Source organism: Littorina saxatilis, linkage group LG6 (genome assembly GCF_037325665.1).
Source record: "Littorina saxatilis isolate snail1 linkage group LG6, US_GU_Lsax_2.0, whole genome shotgun sequence".
Lineage (NCBI taxonomy): Eukaryota > Metazoa > Mollusca > Gastropoda > Littorinimorpha > Littorinidae > Littorina > Littorina saxatilis.
This window is the reverse complement of record NC_090250.1, coordinates 41,346,492-41,374,278: the sequence shown is the minus strand read 5'-3', so window position 1 is coordinate 41,374,278 and position 27,787 is coordinate 41,346,492. Positions and strand designations below refer to the sequence as shown.

The following is a 27,787-nucleotide window of genomic DNA, read 5'->3' as shown; positions in this document are numbered from 1 at the left end:
TAAAAAGCAGTCGTCCTTTATCCAATCAGAATCAAAAGCAGAACATAAACTAAACAATGGCAAAAGGCAATCATAAGACAGTATCAAGAAAGCAAAAGCGAATAACAGTAAGATCATTTTAAGGAAGGCAAACAGTAGAATAAGTACTGGATTACACGGGAGAAGCTGCACTTCAGAGCGTAACTTACGCAGACGACGGAGACGCACACAAGCAGTATCGCCACTAAATAACGTCTATTGTCTTTACTAAATGTGAATCCAAAAGCAACACGTACAGTCATATTCAGTTTATGGAACGCTTAATTGTAAAAAAACAAAACAAAACAAACACGAAGCATTTAAAAACAATTGATCAATGTTTTCTTGTGTCTGTAATTAAACGTTTCATCAACCTTAAAGTTACTGGGCTTCTCATATCGATACGTTTACTGAGCCCATATGGCTTTCAGTCATGTTTCCGGCATCTATCCATACACATTTAAAATAAACCAAATGTCATTGACTGTCTTGCAAGGTTTCTAAAGCTGCAATCATTTTACGAATTAATCGTCATCATTGTCCAGGCGGTACAGCGTAAGGCGGAAAAAGCCGAAGTAAGGGATGCGAAAGGTTAGTACTCGATCAGGACTCGCACGTGAAATAATTACGTCAAATACCGACATGAAGGTCTATGAGATTCGACGAAAAAAAAAGAGTTATTTCTATCTTGGGTAGTTTACAAATCCAAAAACAAAGTGCCAACGTTCCAAAATTCAGAATCAAAAAACAAGAAAGGTAGGTTGTTGGAACGTTTGTTATTGACAAAACAATACATTCACAATGCAATTAAAAAGTAACTTTAAGTGAATGTATTGTTTTGTCAATAACAAACGTTCCAACAACCTACCTTTCTTGTTTTTTTGCTTTTCCGTAGTTTACGTCAAGACATTGTGTTTTATTATGGATGAACATTGTAAAACATGGTATTTGGTTCCATTTGGCATGAAGCACACAGCCCGTGATCACAGAAAATGTTAATTACATTATTTTTGGCTGGAGATGCAAACTGACAAACCGCATACAGTTTCGTTTGGGTGGCAACACTACAGGTATGTGTAGTCATCTATGGGATAGCTGTGTACATGTTTTGACGGCTTTTATCCTTATCTGCGACAAAAAGACAAATCGTTCCTTCAATTAACAGTGCTCTGAGTGCCACTGTATTTTTAATCTTTCTTGTTTTCTTTTGTTTCTATTCTTGATTTAGACACGTTAGCATGCAGTCTCTCTATGAAGGCTTAAATAATTGCTTTACTAAATGTGGTATTGCACTATTTCGTATGCCCTGGCATAATCCCTCATGGAAGTTTCTCAAAAGTGTATGTTATTGTATTAATTTTATTTTATTTATTTTATTTTAGACATGCTGCGCTCTACCTTTATTTTGGGATGAAGATTGGTTAGTTGTTGTTTTGTAACGTCTGTTCAACTGGTATGGTTACGCGGAATTCATGCAAGTTTGTTTCCCATCTGTGGGTAGTGGGGGGGGGGGGGGGGGCTGTATTTAAATAGGCCCGTATACGGCAATCCTCAAAGTGACGTCAGAGCTTGTCACCTTAGTTTGCGACTGCCGGAACGTGACAGCATGGCTGACACAGTGAATTTAATTCAAAAATAGTCATTCAAATAGTACAGAATTACATTTAAGTTGTGATTTGTAAAGCCTTATTTGTTTCTGGGAATTGATTGAGGGACAAGTCACTCGACATACCGGACATTTTCATTGTTCAGACTGCCTGTACACAAAACACTGTTCGTGTTCATACTTCAAGGATTAAGCAAATTCATGTACGTATTCATACCTCCTTAATAATCAAACATGTTAAAGATTGTTGATAACAGCTGGAAAAGCAAAACTCCAATCATTTTTTGCGAGCTAAATCGTGTAGCATTCACCTACACATCCCAAGCAGACATGGGCTGGTAAGGGGGAGGAGGACGATACCCCCCAGATCCACCCTCCACTCCGTTCAGATTCACCCGACCATAGTCAATCTTCTCCACCCCGTAGTCATTAGGGTTGTCATGGCAGCCGTAGCCGTTGTCGCCGTCTGTGTTGTGTGTGCCGTTGCTGTGGTCGTTGTTGTTGTTGTTAATTTTTTCTTTACTGTTTTGTTGTTCAGGTTCGAGTGCCCTAACCTTGTTCTTGTTCGCCTTGCGACACAGCACGTACACCACGATGGCCAAGAGCAGCAACGCCGCCCCTCCTGCCCCTGCTCCGATCATCATCATGCTGGGACCGCTGCCTTCATCCTTCTTACCTTCCGGGTTTGCTTCTTTGTCCTTGACTTGTTCTTTGTCCTCTGCTGGCGTTTTCGGTGTCGTTAACCCGGGACTGTCCTTGGTCGTTGGTATGGAAACGGTGGTGGTCGTTGTCACAGGTTTGACAAAAACTTCAATCTTTTTAGTCCCGCTACCGTACTTGTTCTGCGCCATGATGGTGAGAGTTCCGTTCGTGGCCTTGCTCGCCACGAGGGAGATGGTGACCTTTGGAGGTTGAAGGTCAAGTTCAGAAGCCACCTGCTGGCGAGAACGGCCGGTCTTGGTTAACCCGTTTACAGTTTTCCAGGACACGAAAGGAAATGGCTGCCCCGTCATGTTACATTGGATCTTGAAGGTGGATCCCTCGAGTTGGGGCTGCACCTACGTGAAATAATTGAAAGGTATTCGCTTGATGTTACACTGCTATAGAGCCAAGCAGTGCAACAGCTAGTGCACCCAGAAAGGCATCAAGCGACCAAATATAAACTTGTTCATTTAAACAAAAACTTGATATGTTGTGAAAACTGGAAGGCGTCCATAGCTTCTGCGTACAACAATATTTCAAAGACATACAAAGAATTCCTTTAATCCCACTTTGGTCCTAACACACATAATCCTCATAGGCATATCGACAAATACACAAGCACACATACCCCCCTCCCCTCACACGCACACATAAACACATACACACATACACGCACATACACACACACACACACACTCATACACACACACACAGACAGACACACACACACATACACACGCACACACGCACACACACACATACACACACACAGCCACTCACCCACCCCCCACCCCCCAACACACACACACACACACACACACAGAAACAACCGATCAATCACTCAAACACCAACACTAAGGAATAAAACACTACCTCAAGACAATCGACAATCTCAGCGGGTGTGCAGACAAGCTGGTCTGGTTTCAACAGTGTCAACGCCATGTTGGCCACGTCATCAGGGCCGTCACAGACAGGTATACGGCTGCTTGATGCATGGGACGGGACAATGTGGGACCGCACATTCCCCTCCAGCAGCCATTTCAGCTCACAGTGACACTGCCAAGGGTTGTCGGACAGCAACACCTGCGACATAACCATGGCTGTCAAAGATGCCTTCCTGTGTTGAATATCAGACAATCCACTGCCGACACTGCTAAGGGTTGTCGGACAGCAACACCTGCGACATAACCATGGCTGTCAAAGATGCCTTCCTGTGTTGAATATCAGACAATCCACTGCCGACACTGCCAAGGGTTGTCGGACAGCAACACCTAAGACATAACCATGGTTGTCAAAGATGCCTTCCTGTGTTAAACATAAGACAATCCACTACCTAAACTGCCAAGGGTTGTCGGACAGCAACACCTGTGACATAACCATGGCTGCCAATGATACTTTCCTGTGTTCAGCATAAGACAATTCACTGCCGACACTGCCAATGGTTGTCGGACAGCAACACCTGCGACATAACTATGGCTGTCAAGAATACTTTCCTGTGTTGAATATCAGACAATCCACTGCCGACACTACCAAGTATTGTCGGACAGCAACACCTGCGACATAACCATGGCTGTCAAAGATGCCTTCCTGAGTTAAACATCAGACAATCCACTACCTAAACTGCCAAGGGTTGTCGGACAGCAACACATGGAACATAACTATGGCTGACAAGAATACTTTCCTGTGTTAAATATCAGATAATCCACTACCTAAACTGCCAATGGTTGTCGGACAGCAACACCTGCGACATAACCATGGCTGTCAAGGATGCCTTTCTGTGTTAAACATAAGACATTCCACTGCCGACACTGCCAAGGGTTATCGGACAACAACACCTGCGACATAACCATGGCTGTCAAAGATACCTAATCCCTTCCTGTGTTAAACATAAGACAACCCACTACCTAAACTGCCAAGGGTTGTCGGACAGCAACGCCTGCAACATAACCATGGCTATCAAAGAAACCTTCCTGTGTGTTTTTTTTTAATTTTTTAATTTTTTATTTTTTTGTTATACTTTTATTTCTTTTATATACATATAAACACAGCATACCATACAGCATACACCGAGTTTATCAACAAAGCGCATACACACGTACATACCTAAAACAAGACACAGACATAGACAGTAGGGTGGGTTGTTGAAAAGACAGGGGATATGGAAGGGGGGGGGGAACTGAGGTTGTGGGGGGGGGGGGTGGGGAGGGGGGGGTAACTGAGGTTGGGGGAGGGGAGGGGGGTAGGTGGGGACGGTGGTCACAATTTAGCCTCCAAGTATACATGGGGTTTAATTATCGGCATAAAAGTACTGTATAACCTGTTATGAGTAAATGGGTCAGGGGGTATCACATTCAAAAATGTTCATACGAAATCAATCAATACAATTATCCTATAGCATCAATGAAAAAAGTGTCTATATAAACACCACTCTTTTTCAAATTTACCATAATAATTATTTACACTAGCATTATACTTTTCGATCAGAAATCTTTGTTTAACAATTTTCACAAAAACATTTAGTATTGTGACTGTCTTATTTAATTTGGCTCCAAATATACTTTGTTTGGCAAGGAGAATAAACAAATCAAAAACAGCATCCGTATGAAAGTTGTCTAAATACCCTAAAATGACAAGCTCTTTTGACAAATTCAAATTACTGCAATGTGTGAAATTTTGACATAACCATTCTGTGAAATCAGACCAAAAAAGCTTAACTCTTGTGCACTCCCAAAACAAATGTTCTAAGGTTTCCTCTTCCTGTGTACAAAAGCTACATAGTGATGTGTCAGAAATTTTCATCAAAAATAACAGGCGTTGAGTGGGAAAAATTCTATATAGTATTCTATATTGGAACCACCTTAGGTATGTGTCTTGTGTAGTTCGCCTTATTGTCAGAAATACCTTTCCAACATTTACATCAAAATTCAATAAATTAGCCCATTTTTCCATGCACTGTAGATTGCCATCATTTTTCACAAGATGGGTATATATATGTTTTACTCCACCTTTAGCTATTTGTTTCCATACAACATCATCACCAATATGAAAAACATTGTTTAAAACTGCATCTAACTTTAGTCTTTTATGAAAATTCTTAACTGAGCGCATAACGCCCTCGAAAAAAACAAAATTCAGTTGTAAATTTGGATGTTTCAATTTAAAATCGTTATATGACAAAAACCCATCGGCTCTCATCAAGTGACCGACTGTAATAATGCCGTTTTCCATCCAATTCCTGATAAAAAATAACCTTTTTATCTATGCAAATATGTACATTATAATACAGACGCTCTGAAGCAAAATCACTCAAGGAGATGGGGACACATTTGCATGCAAAATGTTTGTAATGTTTGAAAACATCTCTCCAGAAAGGATTCTGAACTCTTTGCATCAATATGTTTCCAAACTCACCTCCTCTCTTGTGAATGTTATGTACAAGTGGACACAGAGCTTTCAGAAGTTTAGTTACTTTTCCTTCACTACAAAGGACTCGCTGTAACCATGATATCTTCAGAGCTGACAAAAAGCATTTCAAATCCACCATTTTAAGCCCACCCTCTTCAAACGACTGATATGCTGTTGTTCTCTTTATTCTATCTTTCTTACCATTCCATAGAAATGAAAAAAATAACCTTTTCAAATCAAACAAAAACTTATCATCAAGGTCTGGTAAACTCATAAACAGATGAGTTAACTTAGACAGCGCCAAACTCTTAATAACTGTTATTTTTCCAAAGGGTGTTAAATTTCTTCTGGACCAGGACCTGAACAAATTCTCAATTTCTACCAATTTATGTTCATAATTAAGGGGTATAATGTCATCTAAGTTGACTGAAAAAACAATGCCAAGAACTTTAAATGTTACAGGGTTCCAACTGAGCATAAGTTCCGGCATAAATTTAATATTACAATTTGTATGTGAGCCTATCCAGACTGCCGTAGTTTTCTCATAGTTCATTTTCAGACCGGATATAGAGGCAAATTGCTTCAAAACGTTCATACATGCACAAAATGATTGTTTTGAACCATCCAGAAACAGGGCGGTGTCATCTGCAAACTGGGATATTAATATTTCATCATCTGCCACCTTTATACCTTTTATCTCTGTACTCTGGCGGATCATAATGGACAGAAATTCGGCACATATTAGATATAAATAAGGTGACAATGGATCTCCTTGTCTGGTACCTCTTTGTACATCAAACCAACTGGAATATTTACCATTCACAGAAACACATGATCTAGTATTATTATAAAAAGTGAAAATCCATCTTTTAATGTCATCACCGAAGTTGAATTTGCACAAACATTTATCAATGAAGGACCAAGAAACGCTGTCGAAAGCAACACCTAAGACATAACAATGGCTGTCAAAGATGCCTTCCTGTGTTGAATATCAGACAATCTACTGCCGACACTGCTAAGGGTTGTCGGACAGCAACACATGGAACATAACTATGGCTGACAAGAATACTTTCCTGTGTTAAATATCAGATAATCCACTACCTAAACTGCCAATGGTTGTCGGACAGCAACACCTGCGACATAACCATGGCTGTCAAGGATGCCTTTCTGTGTTAAACATAAGACATTCCACTGCCGACACTGCCAAGGGTTATCGGACAACAACACCTGCGACATAACCATGGCTGTCAAAGATACCTAATCCCTTCCTGTGTTAAACATAAGACAACCCACTACCTAAACTGCCAAGGGTTGTCGGACAGCAACGCCTGCAACATAACCATGGCTATCAAAGAAACCTTCCTGTGTTAACTATCATACAATCTACCACCGATCTGCTCTGCCTCTAACACTGGACATCATCATCTTTTCGCTTGCATGAATACATGCCAAAAAGTCAATGTTTAGCTGCTTGTTGTCCCAAAATTAATTCAGACTGATCAGACCGTACGAAACGACACAAAAATAAAGACATGCACAAACAATAACAATTCTTATAATCAAACACGCAACAACAACAGTTTCTCAAGATGAAGGTTAATTATTGATGAATACAGCGGTTTATGCATCTGGCAAAAAAAAAAGTTGTATGTTTCTGGTCACCCGACCCTACCTAGTTTTTTTCCCGCCGACCCTAGACTTTGTTATTGCATTTTAAAAAAAAAAAAAGAAGAAAAAAGTGTCAAAACGAAAGTAACAAACGGCAGACGACACAACGGGGATAACCCCGCATCCCTTTTGTCTCATTTGTTTTGTAATGTGTTGTCTTTCTCTTTGTATAGTAAGTCCAGTCTCTTTGCGTCACTGTATAGTTATTTTCTACCCTGACCAACAACAACAACAACAACAACAACAACAACAACAAAAAAGCCCTACCTACCTACCCTATTTTTCTGTAGCCATGTTACCAGAAACATACAACTTTTTTTGTTGGCCTAATAAACATTCATCTTTCTTCCAGAAGGTTACCGTTCTGAGTTTAGTTTATTGCAGAGATAAGTTCAAGGGTAGGATTTCGGTTGATGTGAGGATGTGTTTAAGCATTATTCGGGAATTGAAGGAATATGTGAAAATACGCAGGTTGACAAAGGAAAATGTGCACTTGGGGTAAAACGACAGGCAATAATTAACAAGTCGCGTAAGGCGAAATTACTACATTTAGTCAAGCTGTGGAACTCACAGAATGAAACTGAACGTAGTCCGCCGCTAGTGCAAAAGGCAGTGAAAGTGACGAGCCTGTTTGGCGCGGCAGCGGTTGCGCTGTGCTTCATAGCACGCTTTACTGTACCTCTCTTCGTTTTAACTTTCTGAGCGTGTTTTTAATCCAAACATATCATATCTATATGTTTTTGGAATCAGGAACCGACAAGGAATAAGATGAAATTGTTTTTAAATCGATTTCGGAAATTTAATTTTGATCATATTTTTTTAATTTTTTTTAATTTTCAGAGCTTGTTTTTCATCCAAATATAACATATTTATATGTTTTTTGAATCAGAACATGATAAAGAATAAGATTAACGTTAATTTGGATCGTTGTATAAACAAAATATTTTTGTTACAATTTTCAGATTTTTAATGACCAAAGTCATTAATCAATTTTTAAGCCACCAAGCTGAAATGCAATACCGAAGTCCGGCCTTTGTCGAAGACTGCTTGGCCAAAATTTCAATCAATTTGATTACAAAATGAGGGTGTGACAGTGCCGCCTCAACTTTTACAAAAAGCCGGATATGACGTCATCAAAGACATTTATCGAAAAAAAGAAAAAAAATCCGGGGATATCATACCCAGGAACTCTCATGTCAAATTTCATAAAGATCGGTCCAGTAGTTTAGTCTGAATCGCTCTACACACACACACACACACACACACACACACACACACACACACACACAGAGACACACACACGCACATACACCACGACCCTCGTCTCGATTCCCCCCTCGATGTTAAAACATTTAGTCATAACTTGACTAAATGTAATAACAAGTCGCGTAAGGCGAAAATACAATATTTAGTCAAGTAGCTGTCGAACTCACAGAATGAAACTGAACGCAATGCCATTTTTCAGCAAGACCGTATACTCGTAGCATCGTCAGTCCACCGCTCATGGCAAAGGCAGTGAAATTGACAAGAAGAGCGGGGTAGTAGTTGCGCTAAGAAGGATAGCACGCTTTTCTGTACCTCTCTTTGTTTTAACTTTCTGAGCGTGTTTTTAATCCAAACATATCATATCTATATGTTTTTGGAATCAGGAACCGACAAGGAATAAGATGAAAGTGTTTTTAAATTGATTTCGACAATTTAATTTTGATAATAATTTTTATATATTTAATTTTCAGAGCTTGTTTTTAATCCGAATATAACATATTTATATGTTTTTGGAATCAGCAAATGATGGAGAATAAGATAAACGTAAATTTGGATCGTTTTATACATTTTTATTTTTTTTTTACAATTTTCAGATTTTTAATGACCAAAGTCATTAATTAATTTTTAAGCCACCAAGCTGAAATGCAATACCGAAGTCCGGGCTTTGTCGAAGATTACTTGACCAAAATTTCAACCAATTTGGTTGAAAAATGAGGGCGTGACAGTGCCGCCTCAACTTTCACGAAAAGCCGGATATGACGTCATCAAAGACATTTATCAAAAAAATGAAAAAAAACGTTCGGGGATTTCATACCCAGGAACTCTCATGTCAAATTTCATAAAGATCGGTCCAGTAGTTTAGTCTGAATCGCTCTACACACACACACACACGCACACACACACACACACACATACACCACGACCCTCGTCTCGATTCCCCCCTCGATGTTAAAACATTTAGTCATAACTTGACTAAATGTAATAAAAACGGAAGGATGCGTACGTCAAAGCTGGGATAAATATGCAATAGACATGTTAAGGTATTCGCAAAAAGAAGGATATTACGTTTTTGCCTCTGTCTCTGTCTGTGTCTGTGTGTGTGTGTCTCTATCTCTGTCTCTGTCTCTGTCTCTCTCTGTCTCTCTCTCTCTCTCTCTCTCTCTCTCTCTCTCTCTCTCTCTCTCTGTTTGTCTGTCTATCTGTATGTCTGTCTGTATCTGTCTTCCCATCTATCTTTCACTTCCTCCGCCCATGCCGTTATGTCAGTCTCACCGTGACCTAACTGTTCTCGTAAGTTAAGCGCAAACTTTCTTACCGTGGCGACACGCTGAAGCAAAGGCCCCATGGCTTGGCCAAGGAAAGTCAACTGATTGAAGCTCAGATCCAAAGTCTGTAAGTTTGTCAAGAAGTGTCCGTCGGCCATACCTAAGGGCAAAAACTTCAACCCGTTGTGGCTCAGGTCCAGATACAGGAGGTTGTTAAGAGCTTTTAAAAGGTCAAGGTCAAGGTCACTGAGAGCCATGTCGCTGAGATAAAGTTCTATCAGGTTGTGGGGTCCTTTGAAGATATCCGGTGGAAAATTCAGGTGCTCATTGCCTGATGGAGAAAACAAGTATGAATCCGAAATTTGTATTAATTTGCAAATATTAAAAAATAAATAGATGAATAATTATATCAATAAATTAATACATGAATGAATCAATAGACAGTAAAATAAGTGGAGAAGTAAATAAATAAATACATAATGAATGAATGCATCAATCAATCAATCATCATTTTATTAATATATTTTGCAAAAAAATCAAGCAATAAATCGAGAAATTAAGGAGAACAAATAAATAAGCGAATAAGTCAATTATATGGAGAAATAAATGAAGAATGCAGAGTGACGACAAGTAAACTCGACAAAAACATACTTTCAATGTTCAAAGACTAATCCTCATAATGAAGAAATAGTGGATTCTTCTCCAGTAACTGTGTTTCCTTGTTAGTTCGGTGTTGGTGCATTTTAGAGCATGATTTCTTGAAGATTAACCAACTAGCTAATGCTGGCTTCCCATATTGCCCTCCAAAAATCTGGCATCGTTCGCATTAAAAGTGATATGACCACATCGAGCAGTGTTTTTTTTTTCTTTTCTTCATATTAATTACTACAACTCTCCTTCTTTCCGTTCAATTGTCAGCTTACCAAAATGCAAAAAATATCATAATTCCATACATTTACTTCTAAAATGTATCTCAAATTCCTATAATATACCCAAATCTATTTTGTTTTCATATTCAATGTGTTTGGGCATTTTCATAATCAAAATACAATAATTTACAAATTAAATACGTCACTTTTCATTTGGTTTCTTAAAATAACCACATTACACATACATTCTCAAATATGTCAGTTTAATTTTCTCTTATGAACAAAACCGTTCCATACTTTCAAATCTTCAATTACCTCTTGGCAATAAAATATTAATCCTACCTGAAAGATGCAGCATACTCAGGGAACTGAGACCATTAAAGGCGCCGCTGGGCAGACTGGTCAGTCTGTTGAGGGACAAATCCAGCGACGTTAAGTTGGTCAGTCCCTGTTGGGATAATTATGGAGACACATCTCTTCAGTCAAAATACGTTACTACACGAGGGGCGGTATGTAACATTTGATTTATCTTTTTTTTTATGGTGACACAGTGACAAGCTGTCGTGTTTACCGAAAAAAAACATCACCCAAGAAATTGTCCAGATAAAAGTGAATGTGAACATTGACGCTAATTATAGTTCAAAATATATTGCACAGACAGAGCATATCATCAAGCAGACAAATGAGCCAATGTCAAAAGGTGCTGTGGGTACGCTAGGTATTTTATAAGTTCTGTAACTATTTACTGAATGTACACTCAGATGGAACTTTTGGTTTTTCTGAGAGATTAATGAATAAAGATGATCGCAGAGAAAAACCAAAGACTAACTATAAACAGTTAAAATTCTGCTCCTCATTCATTACGCAAATTAGTGCTTTTTAGGGACGTATTTTGACAAGGTGTTTGAGTACTCTCGATAGTTTTAGAAAAAATGCTAATAAGCTTTTTTTCTGGGCAGTTGGATTTAAACCAAATGATTGCATGAACCCCAATACATAGTTCTGTGTGTTTTTCTTCCCATTTGTCCGTTTTTTAAAGAAATTATTAAAGTTTGAAAATTGCGTGTCTAGCGTGACTCTTTGCGTCACAAAAACTCAAACTTTAAAAAAGCTTCAAAAAAATGTTGTTGTTCAACTAGATACACAAAAGAACCAGTTTTGAACAAAAACTGTCGGTGAAAAGGAAAAACAATGAAAATAACCACTATATTTTGAAGTTTGGTACCATTTCTGGCTAATTTAAGCTTTGTCGTCACAATGTCACACTAGACACTTTTTTTTAGCAAATTTCCTTTTTTTTCACAAAATTTTTAATTTCTTTCTTTTTTTTGGCTAGCAGTCAGAAGCAAATCAAATGACTGCTTCATAATCACAGTTTTTGAAAAGAAGAAATAAAAAGGAATTGCCATTATTGTGTGACAGAACAATTTGTCGTCACAGGTCACACTAGACACACGACGTCATTTGTCCATCCAAACAAAATTTATGTAATTAAAACCACTGTTTTAGAAGATTGATTACGTGCTTTAATTATCGACAAATGCTTGTTCTTCATCACTCTCTTGAGATGACCAGGAAGAAATAATAATGGGCCAGAATTCCCAATCATCTAGGCCGTTTTCTGAACTTCGCGCACGGCGCGCTAGTGTTAAGACCGCGGCCCAAAAAACACAGTCCGGTGCCCAGCGATGCTCGGAATACAAGAAAAGGATGAAAAAAAACCCGACCAGGAGTATGCTGCCTACCTGGATAGACAGAACGTATTGAGCAAGGCTTGGAGGGAACACCGGACCGACGAGCGGAGAGCATAATGGATCGCGAGAAAGCAAGACATCGTAAACAGTTGAGCAGGTAATTTACAAATCTGTAGAATCTTCTGTCAAGTCTCCATCTAATCCAGAGTCGAATTAAAAATTGAGTATGCGAATTTGATTACCTTTCAGTGTACAGACTGTAACGAGGACACTCACACACACACACACACACACACACACACGCACGCACGCACGCACGCACGCACCCATGCACACACGCATGCAAGCACTCACACACACAAGCAAGCACGCACACACACGCACGCACCGATGCACGCATGCATTCAAGCGCGCAAAATGTGTCAGATTTTGGTAGGTTTAGGAATGTGTTTATGTAAAATTCTTTTTAAAGAAATAAACCGGGAAAAAAACTACCCAATGTTTTGCGCTAAAACCCGTCTCCAGGTTAATAATTTTCAGTTTAAACAGTTTGCTGCAGACCTGCCGTTTCACACCGAGATTCAGGGGCGGACCTAGGGGGGGGTTCCTGGGTGCCCGGAACCCCCCCCCCCACCCCCCATCCGTTGTTTTTTTACCTTGTTATCTTCCACGAGAGGCCTCCGATTGACCTAAAAAAATAAAATTCCGTCAGCATCTGGGGGGCTTTGCCCCCCAGACCCCCCACCAGGGCTTTGCCCATGGACCCCACCGGGGCCTGAGCGGCCCCTGGACCCCTGCTCTAATTTGGAACCCCCCCCTTATCCACAACTAGGTCCGCCCCTGAGATTATCATTGCATGGACAATTAAAGAACTACAAATATGAGGATACCGATACTCAACATTACAACTCATAATGTGCGGTGTGTGTGTGTGTGTGTGTGTCCCAGGGCTCGTGCGAAGAAAGAAAAAAAGAAAAACAGCTCTCCGCTAACTGCAGCAAAAAGGAAGAAAACGGCTATTAAAAGCATAATTCGTAAAGCGGAGACACCTGCAGACAGGCAGAAGAAGAAAACCAAAGAAAATGCTAAGGTTCGGCAGTGCAAAAGAAGATCTTCCATGACAGATAAACAGAAGAGGGAATTGAACAAAATAAGAATGGACAGATACCACAGAAAACAAGAAAAAGACAATCTGACGAATCTCGCAAGACCAGTGAGCTTTTTGAAGTCAGTAAAAATGGCATTTAATGCCATTTCCAGGAAGCGGGACAAAGAGTCTCTTCAGAAACAAAATGTCATTAAAACGTTACTCAAGCGACAAGCAGTACATCAAGACAGTTGTAGAACTCTCAAGCAACTGTACGTGCGTAAACGTCCGACAGACACAAAAGTGGAGAAATTCTACGACAGGGAATCAATCGATGTGCCTGGAAAGCGTACAGTGTCAAAAGTGTCAATGATCCAGAAGAAAGTTCTGACCAAGAAAGTGGAGGACTTGTTTGAAATGTTCAAATCTGAAAATCCGTTGTACAAAATATCTCTGACCCCTTTTGCACGGAGGCGCCCTAAACACATCCTGCTGTCTACCAGTCGGACTTTTCTGCAGTGCCTCTGTGAGACATGCACCAACCCAATGTTGAAAGTTGACAAGCTAAACCAGCACTTGTCTGCGATAACTTATTTAATCCGCTTTTATGGAATAACCAATATTTTGTTTATGATGGAAATGTACTGTATTTTGAAGATTGGACAAGAAAGGGTCTTGTTAGCGTATATGATGTTTTACATAGAAAAGAGTTTGTTTCCTATCAGTTCATTTGTGATGTTTTATGAAAATCCCCACAGAGAATTTTGAAATATAACATGGTTCGTGCTGTTGTTGTAAATGTTATTAATAAGATGATGCACGGAAAGGAAGAAATTGATTTGATGGATATCCCCTCTTATCGTGGTAAGAAAGTACACAACGCACAACAGTTTAGAAAAGAATTAGTAAGCATGAAACTTGTTGAACCGTGTGCAATTGGATTTTGGAGGAGGAAATTTAATTATGAAATTGACAAGAAAGATTGGCTGATGAGTTTTGAATCGGTTAAAGAGACAAGGCTACGAGTATTACAATGGAAATTACTTCACAATATTTACCCCACAAATATTATGTTATGTAAAATGAAAGTTGTGGAAGACAATATTTGTTCACACTGTAGTAATAGCATTGACTATATAGAACACTTTTTTTTTCTTTGGCCAAGTGGTGCTTGAGTTTTGGAAACAAATTGAATTTTATATTTGGGTACAGTTGGATAAACAGATAAAGTTAACTGTGCATGAAATCATGTTTGGAGTTAAAAATCGAAAAATGCATGCAGCTCTGTTGAAAGAATTAAACTGTATAATTTTGGTTGCTAAAATGTGCACAAGTATTTATAAGAAAACCAAGGCTTCAATGCCTCTTTTTGTTATCTTCGAAAGGCAACTGCAGATCAGAAATATTTATTTTTGATTAAAAAGTTCCAAGACAAATATTTAGTAACTTTTTTTTGATAAAAACAATTGTAAATGTTACCTCCACCATCATTACCCCCCTGACCTCCCCCCCTTTTTCACTCTCTCTCTTTCCCTCTATCTCTCTCTCTCTCTCTCCTCTCTCTCTGTCTCTCTAAAGATGTCTTTATAATGAATTGTCAGAATGTATTCCAAATGAGTGTGGTCAATTATGTATCTATACATCCGTAGATGCCTTTCATTTGTTTCATGAATTTTAATACTATAGACTTTTTGAGTGGTAAATGTTGAAGGATGAAAGAAAATATATTGTGAGTGGACGGATGCATGTTATTCATTAAAAGCCCCACAATGATGTGCTTGGCAACAAATAATAATAAAAAAATAAAAAAAAAGACTCCAACATTACAAACCTTAAAGGCACAGTAAGCCTCCCGTAAACCATCACAGATACTGTCAGGCTTTTACACACAGTACAAACACCCTTCCATGTGAACGCTCACTAAACGGGAACATCCCAGGTGCCCTACGTAAAGAGCGAGCAATTTTTACAGAATTAATTTTGCGGATTGTCTCAGAGACAATCGGACCGTGGTGCGTTTTGGCGCTAGACCTAACATTTAAAATCTAAATAATAAATTGACAGCTTGTTACACAAACATTCTTAAATCATAAAAGAATTCTTTTTTCATCAAGACAAGATCAGTACAATTCGAAGTTTTTAAAGTTTGAAAAAAAAAAGCCCGGAAGCAGGGTCACGCAAGGTCGTGGTTCTCGTAGCAGACGACGGTTTATGCCTATCGCCGATTCCTCTAAACAGTCAAAAGCCATCGCTAGAGTTCTTGTGAACCACAGCCGTTTGTTTCGTGCATAGTCAGATAAGCTCACATCGAGTCGCATTCAAATCACTAACTGACGACTACATTGTGAAAAAGGGAAACTGGATCACACGGTTCACGATGGCTCAAACCACGCAAAAATAAATTCTTTGAAAATTGCTCGCTCTTTACGGAGGGCACCTAGGATGTTCTCAAGCGGTGAGTGTTTAAATGAAAGGGTGTTTGTACTGTGTGTAAAAGCCCGACAGTATCTGTGATGGTTTACGGGAGGCTTACTGTGTCTTTAACATTTGACCAGAGTCAACTAGTCTTTCGTCATGTCAGGGCGTTTTCTTGTCCTGGGAATATATTTCATGACCCCACTGTGACCTTGAAATGTGACGCAGGTCTTCCATATTTAAATCATCTATGGGGGACATTAAACCCTGGAAATGTTGAAGTTTCAAAGATGTAGCCCTCAAAACATTCAAAACAATGATACTTTTTACTTTTTGTTCACCTTAGACGGCCTGCTATGACCTTGATATTTGACAAGGGAGAACCAAACTCGCATCATATTTGGATATCATCAAAACATAGAAGTATGGGAAGTTTAAACGCTTTCCCTACAAAGCATTTTGAGAAAATTCCAAATTATTCCCTTTTTGACCCGAAGACAACCCCACCGTGACCTTGACATTTGACAAAGGTCACCCATATTTATATCATGTGTGTAGGCTATCAAACTCTGGAAATTTGTGAAGTTTCAAAGATGTAGCCCCAAAAACATAAAAAAACAATGATACATATTTTTCTCCTCATTAAGACAGACCTGCTATGACCTTGCTATTTCACAAGAGTAAACCAAATTGAGCATCAGGATTGGATATTATCTCAACAAAGAAGTGTGTGACGTTTAAAAGCTGTTGCTTTAAAACTTTTCCAGAAAATACCAATTTATCACTTTCTGACCCAATACGACCCCGCCGTGACCTTGAAATGTGACGAAGGTCAACTACTCTCTCACCATGTCTGGAGGTCATACAATCATACAAGTATGTGAAGTTTCAAAGCTTTGACTTCAACAATATCTGAGAAAACCTCAAATTAAAGAACTTTTGTATGGAGCACATACCGTTTGTGACTGTGATAGCAATAAATGAATTCATGTTGCTAACATACACATTTTATGCGCTTTTACCTTGATTATATTTAATCTACACCCCAATACTCATATGCGAGCTCAGTAGAAATGAAAGTTCTAGAAAAAAAATGGAAAAAATCAGGTTTATGTCCTTACATGCCACAAGAGACACTCGTCAAGCCTCAACTTAACGGCCAAATAACACAGCCGTTGTGAAAGATTTTCCCTTTTCTCCTTTAGAAACTATATACTGAATGTGTTAAGCAACTCAAAACACCAGTCATTTTACTTTGGGTGTACTTTGATTTTCGAAGCTGTCAGACAGCACCTTTTGACATTGGCTCAACTATAAATGCACACATAAATGTCCGGAGACAGTTGTGACGTTTGTCACATACTCTTGAAAGGCATGACAGTTAAGAATGATTTCTCCCCAAAAGAAAATACACATCAAGTTACATGTCTTGTGCACTAGTCTAAAGATTTTGGAAGAGAGAGAGAGAGAGAGAGAGAGAGAGAGAGAGAGAGAGAGAGAGAGAGAGAGAGAGAGAGAGAGAGAGAGAGAGAGAGAGAGAGAGAGAGAGAAGAGAGGTAGAGAGAGAGAGAGGGAGAGAGAGAGAGAGAGGGAGAGAGAGAGAGAGAGGGAGAGAGAGAGGGAGGGAGAGAGAGAGAGAGAGAGAGGGAGAGAGAGATGATGATAATTAGTTTTAACGTCCTCTTAGAACCAATTGGCCTATCTTGGGACAGGTAGTGTTGATAGGCTTTATGGGGGGACAAGACACTGGACAGACATGCAAACAGAGAACACATATGATCGTGTTATAGATCTGGAAGTCTGTTGTTGCGATATTTCAAAATGGGGATGGAAGTAAAGATTTTGTTGGGGTTGTTGCCATAGTGTACGCGAAATATAGTTGAAGTGGAGCGGTTTTGTAGGCTTATTTGCTTTTTATTTATGTAAAATATTTTTTAGACTTTGGAGAGAGAGAGAGAGAGAGAGAGAGAGAGAGAGAGAGAGAGAGAGAGAGAGAGAGAGAGAGAGAGAGAGAGAGAGAGAGAGAGAGAGGATAGGAGAGGGGGACTAACATATAAAAACTGAGTCAACCATCTGCGGCTTTTTCCCAAAAATGATAACACATGGAAGAAAGATATCTAAGACTATGCAGCAGCTGTATTCTGTCACAAATAGTCTGCTTGGTAAAGAGAAAAACTGTCCTCTCCCGACCATATACACTCCAAGTCGTCTACCCTGTGAATTTTCCGATTACTTTAGAATTAAAGTACAGACAATACGAGAAGAACTTGACTCTCAGCTAACCTCCACCACCAGCAAATTCACAGAGAAAAAATTCTCAGGAACATCTTTCTCGGGTTTTCACCATGTGTCAGAATGTTTTGTCAGAGAAAAAATTGCTGAATCCAACCGTAAGACATGTGAGCTTGACCCATTGCCCTCGTGCATTCTCAACCAGTGTATTGATGCGCTAGTTCCATGTATTACCGGTATCGTCAATGATTCGCTGGCCACCGGGATCTTCCCATCTGTATACAAATCGGCGGTAGTCCGCCCTCTGCTTAAAAAACCTTCCCTAGACCCTAACTGCCTAAAAAAACTTCAGACCCGTTTCAAATCTTCCTTTTTTCTCGAAATTAATTGAAAAGATAGTTCTCTCTCAGATCATTGGGCACCTCACCCAGAACAAGCTCCTCGACCCTCATCAGTCCGCGTATAGGGCTGGCCACTCAACAGAAACCGCTCTCATCAAAGTTGCAAATGACTTTCTCTTAGCTCTCGATCAAAAGCATGTGTCTGTCCTTTCTCTATTAGATCTCTCGGCAGCATTTGACACTATTGACCACTCCGTTCTCCTAACAAGACTTCACAATTCTTTTGGTATTTGCCACACTGCCTTAGCTTGGTTTAAGTCCTACCTCACAGACCGCTCTCAGATAGTCTCCATTGACGGCTTCCAATCTGCTCCATCCCCATTGACTTTCAGTGTCCCCCAAGGATCTGTACTCGGCCCGGTGCTATTCATCATGTACACGAAACCAATATCTAATGTCATCTCTCGCCACTCTGTTTCCTATGAAAGCTTTGCTGACGACACTCAGTTACAAAAATCTGGCCCTATTACTGACCTCCCCAACACAATGGAGACAACTAAGAACTGCATCTCTGACTTGAAATTGTGGATGACCGAAAATAAATTGAAACTTAATGACGACAAGACCGAGATCATGCTAGTTGTACCCCCTTCTCTTAAAAAAGAACCATCCCTTCCTGCCCAAATCTCTATAGCTGGAACTGATATTCAGTTGGCTTCTCAAGTACGAAACCTCGGTGTCATCTTCGACGAAACTCTCTGCTTCAAACAACAAGTCTCCACTGTCTGTAGAAATGCCTACTATGAACTGAGAAAAATTAGCTCCATCCGCCACTGTCTCTCTTCCGATGCTACAAAAACCCTCATTTGCTCTCTCGTTCTTTCAAGGCTAGATTACGGAAATGCCCTTCTTTCTGGTTCTTTTGACTATCTCATTGAAAAACTGCAGAAAGTACAGAACAACTCCGCTAGATTAATCACAAAGACCCCTAAAAGACACCACATCACACCTGTTTTGAGATCTCTTCACTGGCTGCCTGTAAGAAGTCGTATTCAATACAAAATTGCATGCATTTGTTTCTCTTTCTTTCATGGTACAGGACCTGCTTATCTCTCTGAGATGTTATCAAAATATTCAAACCTCTCCTCTCTTCGCTCTGCAACAGATACCAATGTACTTAGTAAACCAAAAAGAAACAGAAAATCAACTAACTATGGATTTGAGAGATCCTTCAAGTACCAGGGACCTCTTGTCTGGGAGAAAATCCCCCGGAGCATTAGGGATTCCCAGTCACCATCTGCCTTTAGAACAGCCCTCAAAACACACATGTTTAAGTTAGACCTCTGAAGGAGATCCCATGATCGGTGAGTCATTGGCGCTGCCACGTGTATTATCTACTAAAGTGTGGCGTTCGTGAAGATGTGTATGTGCCTGTGTGTGTTGTACTAGTATAACGTATGCGTACATGGAATGACATTGCGGGTTACCTGAACATTGACAATGACGAAAGAAAGATTGTGTGTGTGTGTGTGTGTGTGTGTGTGTGTGTGTGTGTGTGTGTGTGTGTGTGTGTGTGTGTGTGTGCGCGCGCGTGTGTGTGTGTGTGTGCGTGTGTGTGTGCGTGCGTGTGTGGGTGTGTGTGACCATGTTTGAATTTATTCGGATTTAGTTCTCTTTCCTTGTTTGTATTATGATTATGTAAGTGTAAAGCGCTCTGGGCTTGTCACCACGAGGTTTACGCGCTATATAAGTAATCGTTATTATTATTATTATTATTATTATTATTATCTAGATATGTATTACTTGGTAAGGATATTAACATATATATTTTGTCTCCCCCCCCCCCCCCCCCCATATGTACGGAGAGAGGGTCCAACGGTCCCGGTCAACGTGGTCTGGTTTGCTTGGTCCCGCCGTTTCGAAGGGAGATTATTATTTTTTTTATTTAAACATTATATTACCCCAACCATGTCCTTAAGAGGCCACATTAATAACCTATAGGACATAAATATTCCTCTTTATTCATCTGATGCTAGAAAACAGTAGCAAACAGTAATATCAATACTCACTTTAAAAGCGTCCTCGTCAATAGAATCCAGCAACGTATGTGTGACAACCAAAACTTTCAGCGACGTTACTGCCGAAAGGTCACTTCCGGAAAGGTGATGGAACTGAGAACGTTGAGAGTAAGTGCCCTTGATCTCCAACGTTTCCGTTTCCTCCGGAAGTGCAGAGGGGAACGACGTCATGCTGGGGTCAAGGCACACAACTGTCGTTCCTCTGCACGTGCACATCGCGGGGCACGTTTGATGGCCAGGGACAGAGAGAATCAGAACAACACAGGAAAGAAGTATGCTGTACAGGGATCTGCTTGCACCCATCTTTTTTTCTGGAAGATAACAGGAATACAATCTGAAAGACCACAACAACAGCAAATCACAGATTAAAAAATAAAAATTAAAAAAAAGCAAGAGGACAATCCATTTCCATTCGTCATTTGTCATTTGGTTGCCAATATTCAACCTCTATAGTTTGGTTGAAATTGTCACACTCTGTTTGGCTCACGTAAGTGTAGCCTATGCGATGATAAACTTTGTTTGTCTGTGCGTGTGTGTGTGTGTGTGTGTGTGTGTGTGTGTGTGTGTGTGATAGAAACTTTAACATTTGAAGACGTCACATTATGGCGTAAGAGGGTTAGACGTCACGCGAAGGAATTACTGAAAGTCTCGGTCATTGTTATTTTGAGCGGGCCGAGACTAGTTGGCAGTCGTGTCCCTGTAAGTAGGCTACATGCAGACAGACAGATCTAGATCTAGTGTCTCGCTTTCTTGCACAGTGTCACCTATGCTTACTGTGTGTGTGTGTGTGTGTGTGTGTGTGTATGTGTGACGGAGTGATTGAGTTTGTGTTACTGTTTGTCGATTTCTTACGTGAGCCTTGAAGGCTTCGCCTCTTGTTCATTTATATTTTTGTTTTTTGTTTTGTTCTCTGCGTTTTGCTTTTACTTTTGCTTTTTGGTTCGCTCTGTCCCGAAGAAGCTTCCAAATGCGAACATTTGGACGCTGTTTTTGTGCTGTCCTTGTCCTTGTGAGTGAAGATTTATTTTGGTTTTAACATAACACAAAAAAGGTTATTGTCATGTCAAAAAACTTGATTTCGATTTCGTCTTCATGCTTGTGTGTCTGACTGCTTTTCCGTGTGTCTATCTTTACGTCCGATGCTGTGTGATGCAAATAATCATGTTCTCAGAGAGGTGTTTTCTCACTTTTTAACGACAGAACGACACATTTTTATTGGCACTTCATTTCTTCACGTGCAGCTAAAACGGTAACTTTCACTTTAATTCTGAAATGTGTAACCGAGTGCCGAAACACTACGATCACCTCGGGAAGCGAAGTGCAATCAAACAGGATTGAAAATGTAAGGGCTAATTTCTTAGCCCTATAAAAACTGTTATGCAAACCCGAAGGTTTCCATGAACATACAGACAATCGGAAACCACCAGACCCTATCACAAACAGAATTCTACAATACACCGGTGTTGACTTTAAAGGCCAACAACTCGGGTGCAGAGTCTGCTGTGAAAGGAGCGGTAGCCTCCCCTGTCACAATCGCCCCCGTCTGAATGAACTTCGTCCCGAAGTTCCGAACCGGGGGACCACTGTCCCTCGCAAGTTCGCAGAATGGGAACAGCACAAACATGTTCAGTGGTCATATTATGCCATTACCTGAACATATCATGCTGAGTCCCATCCCTGCTCGCAAGCGCCAGATGTAACCGTGTGCCGAAACACTACGATCACCTCGGGAAGCGAAGTGCAATCAAACAGGATTGAACATGTTAGGGCTAATTTCTTAGCCCTATAAAAACTGTTATGCAAACCCGAAGGTTTCCATGAACATACAGACAATCGGAAACCACCAGACCCCATCACAAACAGAACTCTACAAACCACAGGCGTTGACTTTAAAGGCCAACAACTCGGGTGCAGAGTCTGCTGTGAAAGGAGCGGTAGCCTCCCTGTCACAATCGCCCCCGTTTGAAATGAACTTCGTCCCGAAGTTCCGAACCGGGAGACCACTGTCCATCCCAAGTTCGCAGAATGGAAACAGCACGAACATGTTCGGTGGTCATATTATGCCATTACCTGAACATATCATGCCGAGTCCCATCCTGCTCGCAGCGCCAGATGTAACCGAGTGCCGAAACACTGCGATCACCTAGGGAAGCGAAGTGCAATCAAACAGGATTGAAAATGTTAGGGCTAATTTCTTAGCCCTGCAAAAACTGTTATGCAAACCCGAAGGTTTCCATGAACATACAGACAATCGGAAACCACCAGACCCTATCACAAACAGAATTCTACAATACACCGGTGTTGACTTTAAAGGCCAACAACTCGGGTGCAGAGTCTGCTGTGAAAGGAGCGGTAGCCTCCCCTGTCACAAATGTATCATCAGAGCTCAGTAAGACTTGTCGACTCAAAGTGAAGCTTTGCTAATGAACATTTTCAAGGAAAAAAACCCTACTCTAAACTAGAGAACGAGCAAAACAGTAACAAGAAAACAAGTGAATTTTACATGCGTAATAATAATAAAGCACTCGACTATTACTGTCCTTTTGTCTTAGATAGAACACCAATGGTAGAATCTGCAAACGGAAATGAGTGTCGCAAATATAAACGCTTGAAGTTGAACACGCACGTACGTACATGCACACATACACACATACACACATACACACACACACACACACACACACACATACACACACACACACACACACACACACACATACACACACACACACACACACACACACACACATTATTAATTATTAATTATTATTATTGTTTGATTATTTTAATTATATGAAGTCTTATATCGCGCGCGTATCTCCAGACTCGGACTCAAGGCGCAGGGATCTATTTATGCCGTGTGAGATGGAATTTTCTGCACAATACATTACGCATTCACATCGACCAGCAGATCGCAGCCATTTCGGCGCATATCCTACTTTCCATGGCCTATTATTCCAAGTCACACGGGTATTTTGGTGGACATTTTTTTATCTATGCCTATCGAATTATGCCAGGAAAGACTCTTTTGTCAATCGTGGGATCTTTAACGTGCACACCCCTATGTAGTGTACACACACACACACACACACCACACAGACGCACACACACACACGCACACACGAACAAACACGCACACACACACACACCCATACACACACACACACACACACACACACACACACACACACACACACACACACACACAGACACACACACACACTCTCTCTCACACACTCACACACAAAGAGACCAATACACACTGGTAATAGAAGGAAACAAACAAAGCATAAAACCAGACACATTAGCGTAAAGAGATGAGAACAACATGGACAGTCAGCACCTGTGACTTATTACCAGATGCTTTTAGACAACAACAAAAGAACAACAACAAAAACACATTTTGGAAAGTAAAGGACGAAGCTTCTGCACACTAAAAAGATTTCAATACTTTAAACGAGATGTAAAACTAAAACCAGACAAATAATAATTAAGTAGATGTGCAACGCCAAGGCACTGCATACCCCAGCGAAAGACAAACATCTCTCTCTCTCTCTCTCTCTCTCTCTCTCTCTCTCTCTCTCTCTCTCTCTCTCTCTCTCTCTCTCTCTCAAACACACACACACACACACATACCCCAAGTTACACACGTACACACATACACACTCACTCACACGCACTCACTCACTCTCTCACACACACTTCATACACACAAAACACACCCCCATATAGACAGACGGACATACACACCTTTACAAACAAACAAACATACACACACATACACTTACGCACAAACACAAACCAACCCATCCACTCTCTCTCTCTCTCTCTCTCTCTCTCTCTCTCTCTCTCTCTTTATCTCTTATACAAACAGACACACACCCACACAAACACACACACACACACACACACACACACACACACATGTACATACGCACGCATGTACGCACGCACACACCCACACACACACACACACACATTGACTCACACAAATCTCATACACACAATACACACACTCATACGCACATACACGGTTGGCCTAGTGGTAAGGCGTCCGCCCCGTGATCGGGAGGTCGTGGGTTAGAACCCAGGCCGGGTCATACCTAAGACTTTAAAATTGGCAATCTAGTGGGTGCTCCGCCTGGCGGCTGGCATTATGGGGTTAGTGCATGCTAGGACTGATTGGTCCGGTGTGAGAATAATGTGACTGGGTGAGACATGAAGCCTGTGCTGCGACTTCTGCCTTTTGTGTGGCGCACGTTATATCTCAAAGCAGCACCGCCCTGATAATTATGGAAACAAACAAACAAATACGCACATAGACAGACGGACACACACACCTTTACAAACAAACACACATACACACTCATACACACACAAACATACACACAAACTCATGCACACACACATTCACACACACACACACACTCCGGTTGGTCCGGTGTCAGAATAATGTGACTGGGTGAGACATGAAGCCTGTGCTGCGACTTCTGTCTTGTGTGTGGCGCACGTTATATGTCAAAGCAGCACCGCCCTGATATGGCAAACAAACAAACAAACACCCACACACACACACACACACACACACACACACTGTACATACGCACGCGCACACACACACACACACACACACATTGACTGACACAAATCTCATACACACATAACACACACTTATACCCACATAGACCGGCACGGTTGGCCTAGTGGTAAGGCGTCCGCCCCGTGATCGGGAGGTCGTGGGTTCGAACCCCGGTGGGGGAATACCTAAGACTTTAAAACTTATTGGCAATCTAGTGGCTGCTCCGCCTGGCGTCTGGCATTATGGGGTTAGTGCTAGGACTGGTTGGTCCGGTGTGAGAATAATGTGACTGGGTGAGACATGAAGCCTGTGCTGCGACTTCTGTCTTGTGTGTGGCGCACGTTATATGTCAAAGCAGCACCGCCCTGATATGGCCCTTCGTGGTCGGCTGGGCGTTGAGCAAACAAACAAACAAATACGCACATAGACAGTCGGACACACACACCTTTACAAACAAACACATATACACACTCATACACACACAAACATACACACAAACTCATGCACACACACATTCACACACACACACACTCTCTCTCTCTCTCAAACACACACACACACACACACACACACACCAAGTCACACACACACACACACTCACTCACACGCACTCACTCACTCTAACAAAAAACTTCATACACACAAAACACACACCCATACGCACATATGGACAGACGGACATGCACACCTAAATAAACACACATACACGCACACACATACACTTATGCCCACACACACACTTACACACACACGAGTACAGACTCATGCACGCGTGCGCACGCACACACACACACAAACACACACACACAAACACACAAACAAATACACACACACCACACACATACGAGTACAGACTCATGCACGCGTGCGCGCGCACACACACACACACACACACACACACACACACACACACATACACACACACACACACACACACACACACACACAGTAACACTAACACATGTGCACAAAATGAACACAAACACACACACACTGCGCGAGAGAGAAAGACTACAGGGAGGCATGACGTCATGATGCATTAATTGACGTCAAAGACTTTCGACCGTGACGTATTCTTCTTACGCGAGCTTTATCCATAGACTTGGAAACTACGGAATTTCTACCCGTCCAAAGCGGCCTGGGGTGGCGTTTGCTGAAAAAATGGGGGCGCCTATTTTACCCACCGTATTTTTGTTAGTATGGTCCCCATTTTTGGTGAACTTCCATCTCCAACTGTAGCACGTAGCCGGGCACAACGAATCCTTCTTTATCATGTATTATTCGGTGTGCACATTTCTCAAATCGATTACAGTATAGCGTTCACAGGATACCTCCAGCTTCGCTGGGATAATAATAATAATAATAATAATAATAATAATAATAATAATAATAATAATAATAATAATAATAATAATAATAATATAATATGGGAGATTTATAGAGCGCTTTACATTCTCTAAGCGCTCTACAATGACAAACATACATATACATACAAAGCAAAGCAAACAAGCATGTGCATCAGCATTCAGCACACAAGTGAACAACGAAACACTACATCAATACAAGCTGCAAGCATACTAACACAGGCAAAACATTCAAACATTCAAACACCTGATTCAAAAATGCACCATGTTGAAATAAAATTAATCAAAATACTGTGTGAAGAAGTGTGTTTTAATGTTTGATTTGAAGGAACAGAATGTTTGACAGTGTCGGATAGAGTAAGGGAGAGAGTTCCACGCAACGGCAGCAGAGTGGGAGAAGGCTCTCTGGCCGTGCTGTTTGCGACTAAAAGAAGATAGACGGAATATTCTAGTGTCTGCGGAGGGATCGTGAGGGTGTATAGAGTGTGAACAGGTCAGACAGGTAGGATGACAAACAAGCAAATCAAGAAGAGGAAGCAAACAATGTGTTTTAAACGACAACGAAAAGCTACTGCTAAAAACGTGTGATCACGACTCTGAGAGACTAGCGGTAGACGGATAAAAAAAACCGAGATGTAAAACCAAAACTAACCCAACAAACAAACACATACAAACAAAGCAAGAAACAGATAGATAGATAGATAGATAGATAGATAGATAGATAGATTAGATAGATTAGATAGATTAGATAGATGGATAGATAGATGGATAGATAGATAGATAGGCAGACAGAGGGACAAACAGCTAATAAATAAGTAAATAGTACTCACCAGAAGAACAGTAGACACACATTAGTCTTTAGATTTAATCTCAAATCACTGCCACTCAGTTCCCTTGGGGATTGTTGTTAGCAATGCTCACTTTTGTTTCTACTTGTGTTGGTTCTTTTTATTTTATTTTTCTGTCTTTCTCCTGTCTTCACTCTCTTGTGTGATTCAGTATAGTGTACTCTCTTCAGTTTTCCTTGTCTTGTTAATTTCGTTGAACAGGATAATTACATAGATGTAGCTTAAATAATGTCCACAGACGCGAACGGCTAACTTCCTCTTTGAGTTTTGTGGCCAAAGTGTTTCTTTAGAGAAAGGTGGAATGTTTCTCAAATGGCACCCAGAAGTAGAAGCAAGGCAATTTTATCCAA

General features: G+C 40.7%; 2 protein-coding genes across 2 annotated transcripts in view; both read right to left on the bottom strand.

Moving 5' to 3' along the window:
- Positions 1 to 27,763, bottom strand: LOC138969227 (leucine-rich repeat-containing protein 24-like). The gene is made up of 6 exons (XM_070341974.1): positions 27,420 to 27,763; positions 20,638 to 20,957; positions 11,142 to 11,247; positions 9,981 to 10,261; positions 3,200 to 3,409; positions 1 to 2,682 (listed from the first exon to the last, which is right to left on the bottom strand). The coding sequence occupies exons 1-6, from the start codon at positions 27,439 to 27,441 to the stop codon at positions 1,936 to 1,938; spliced, it is 1,686 nt and encodes a 561-aa protein (XP_070198075.1). The 5' UTR covers positions 27,442 to 27,763; the 3' UTR covers positions 1 to 1,935.
- LOC138969231 (uncharacterized) overlaps positions 1 to 27,787 on the bottom strand; it is a gene marked incomplete in the record, with an annotated part of 180,191 nt that overhangs the window by 53,221 nt on the left and 99,183 nt on the right.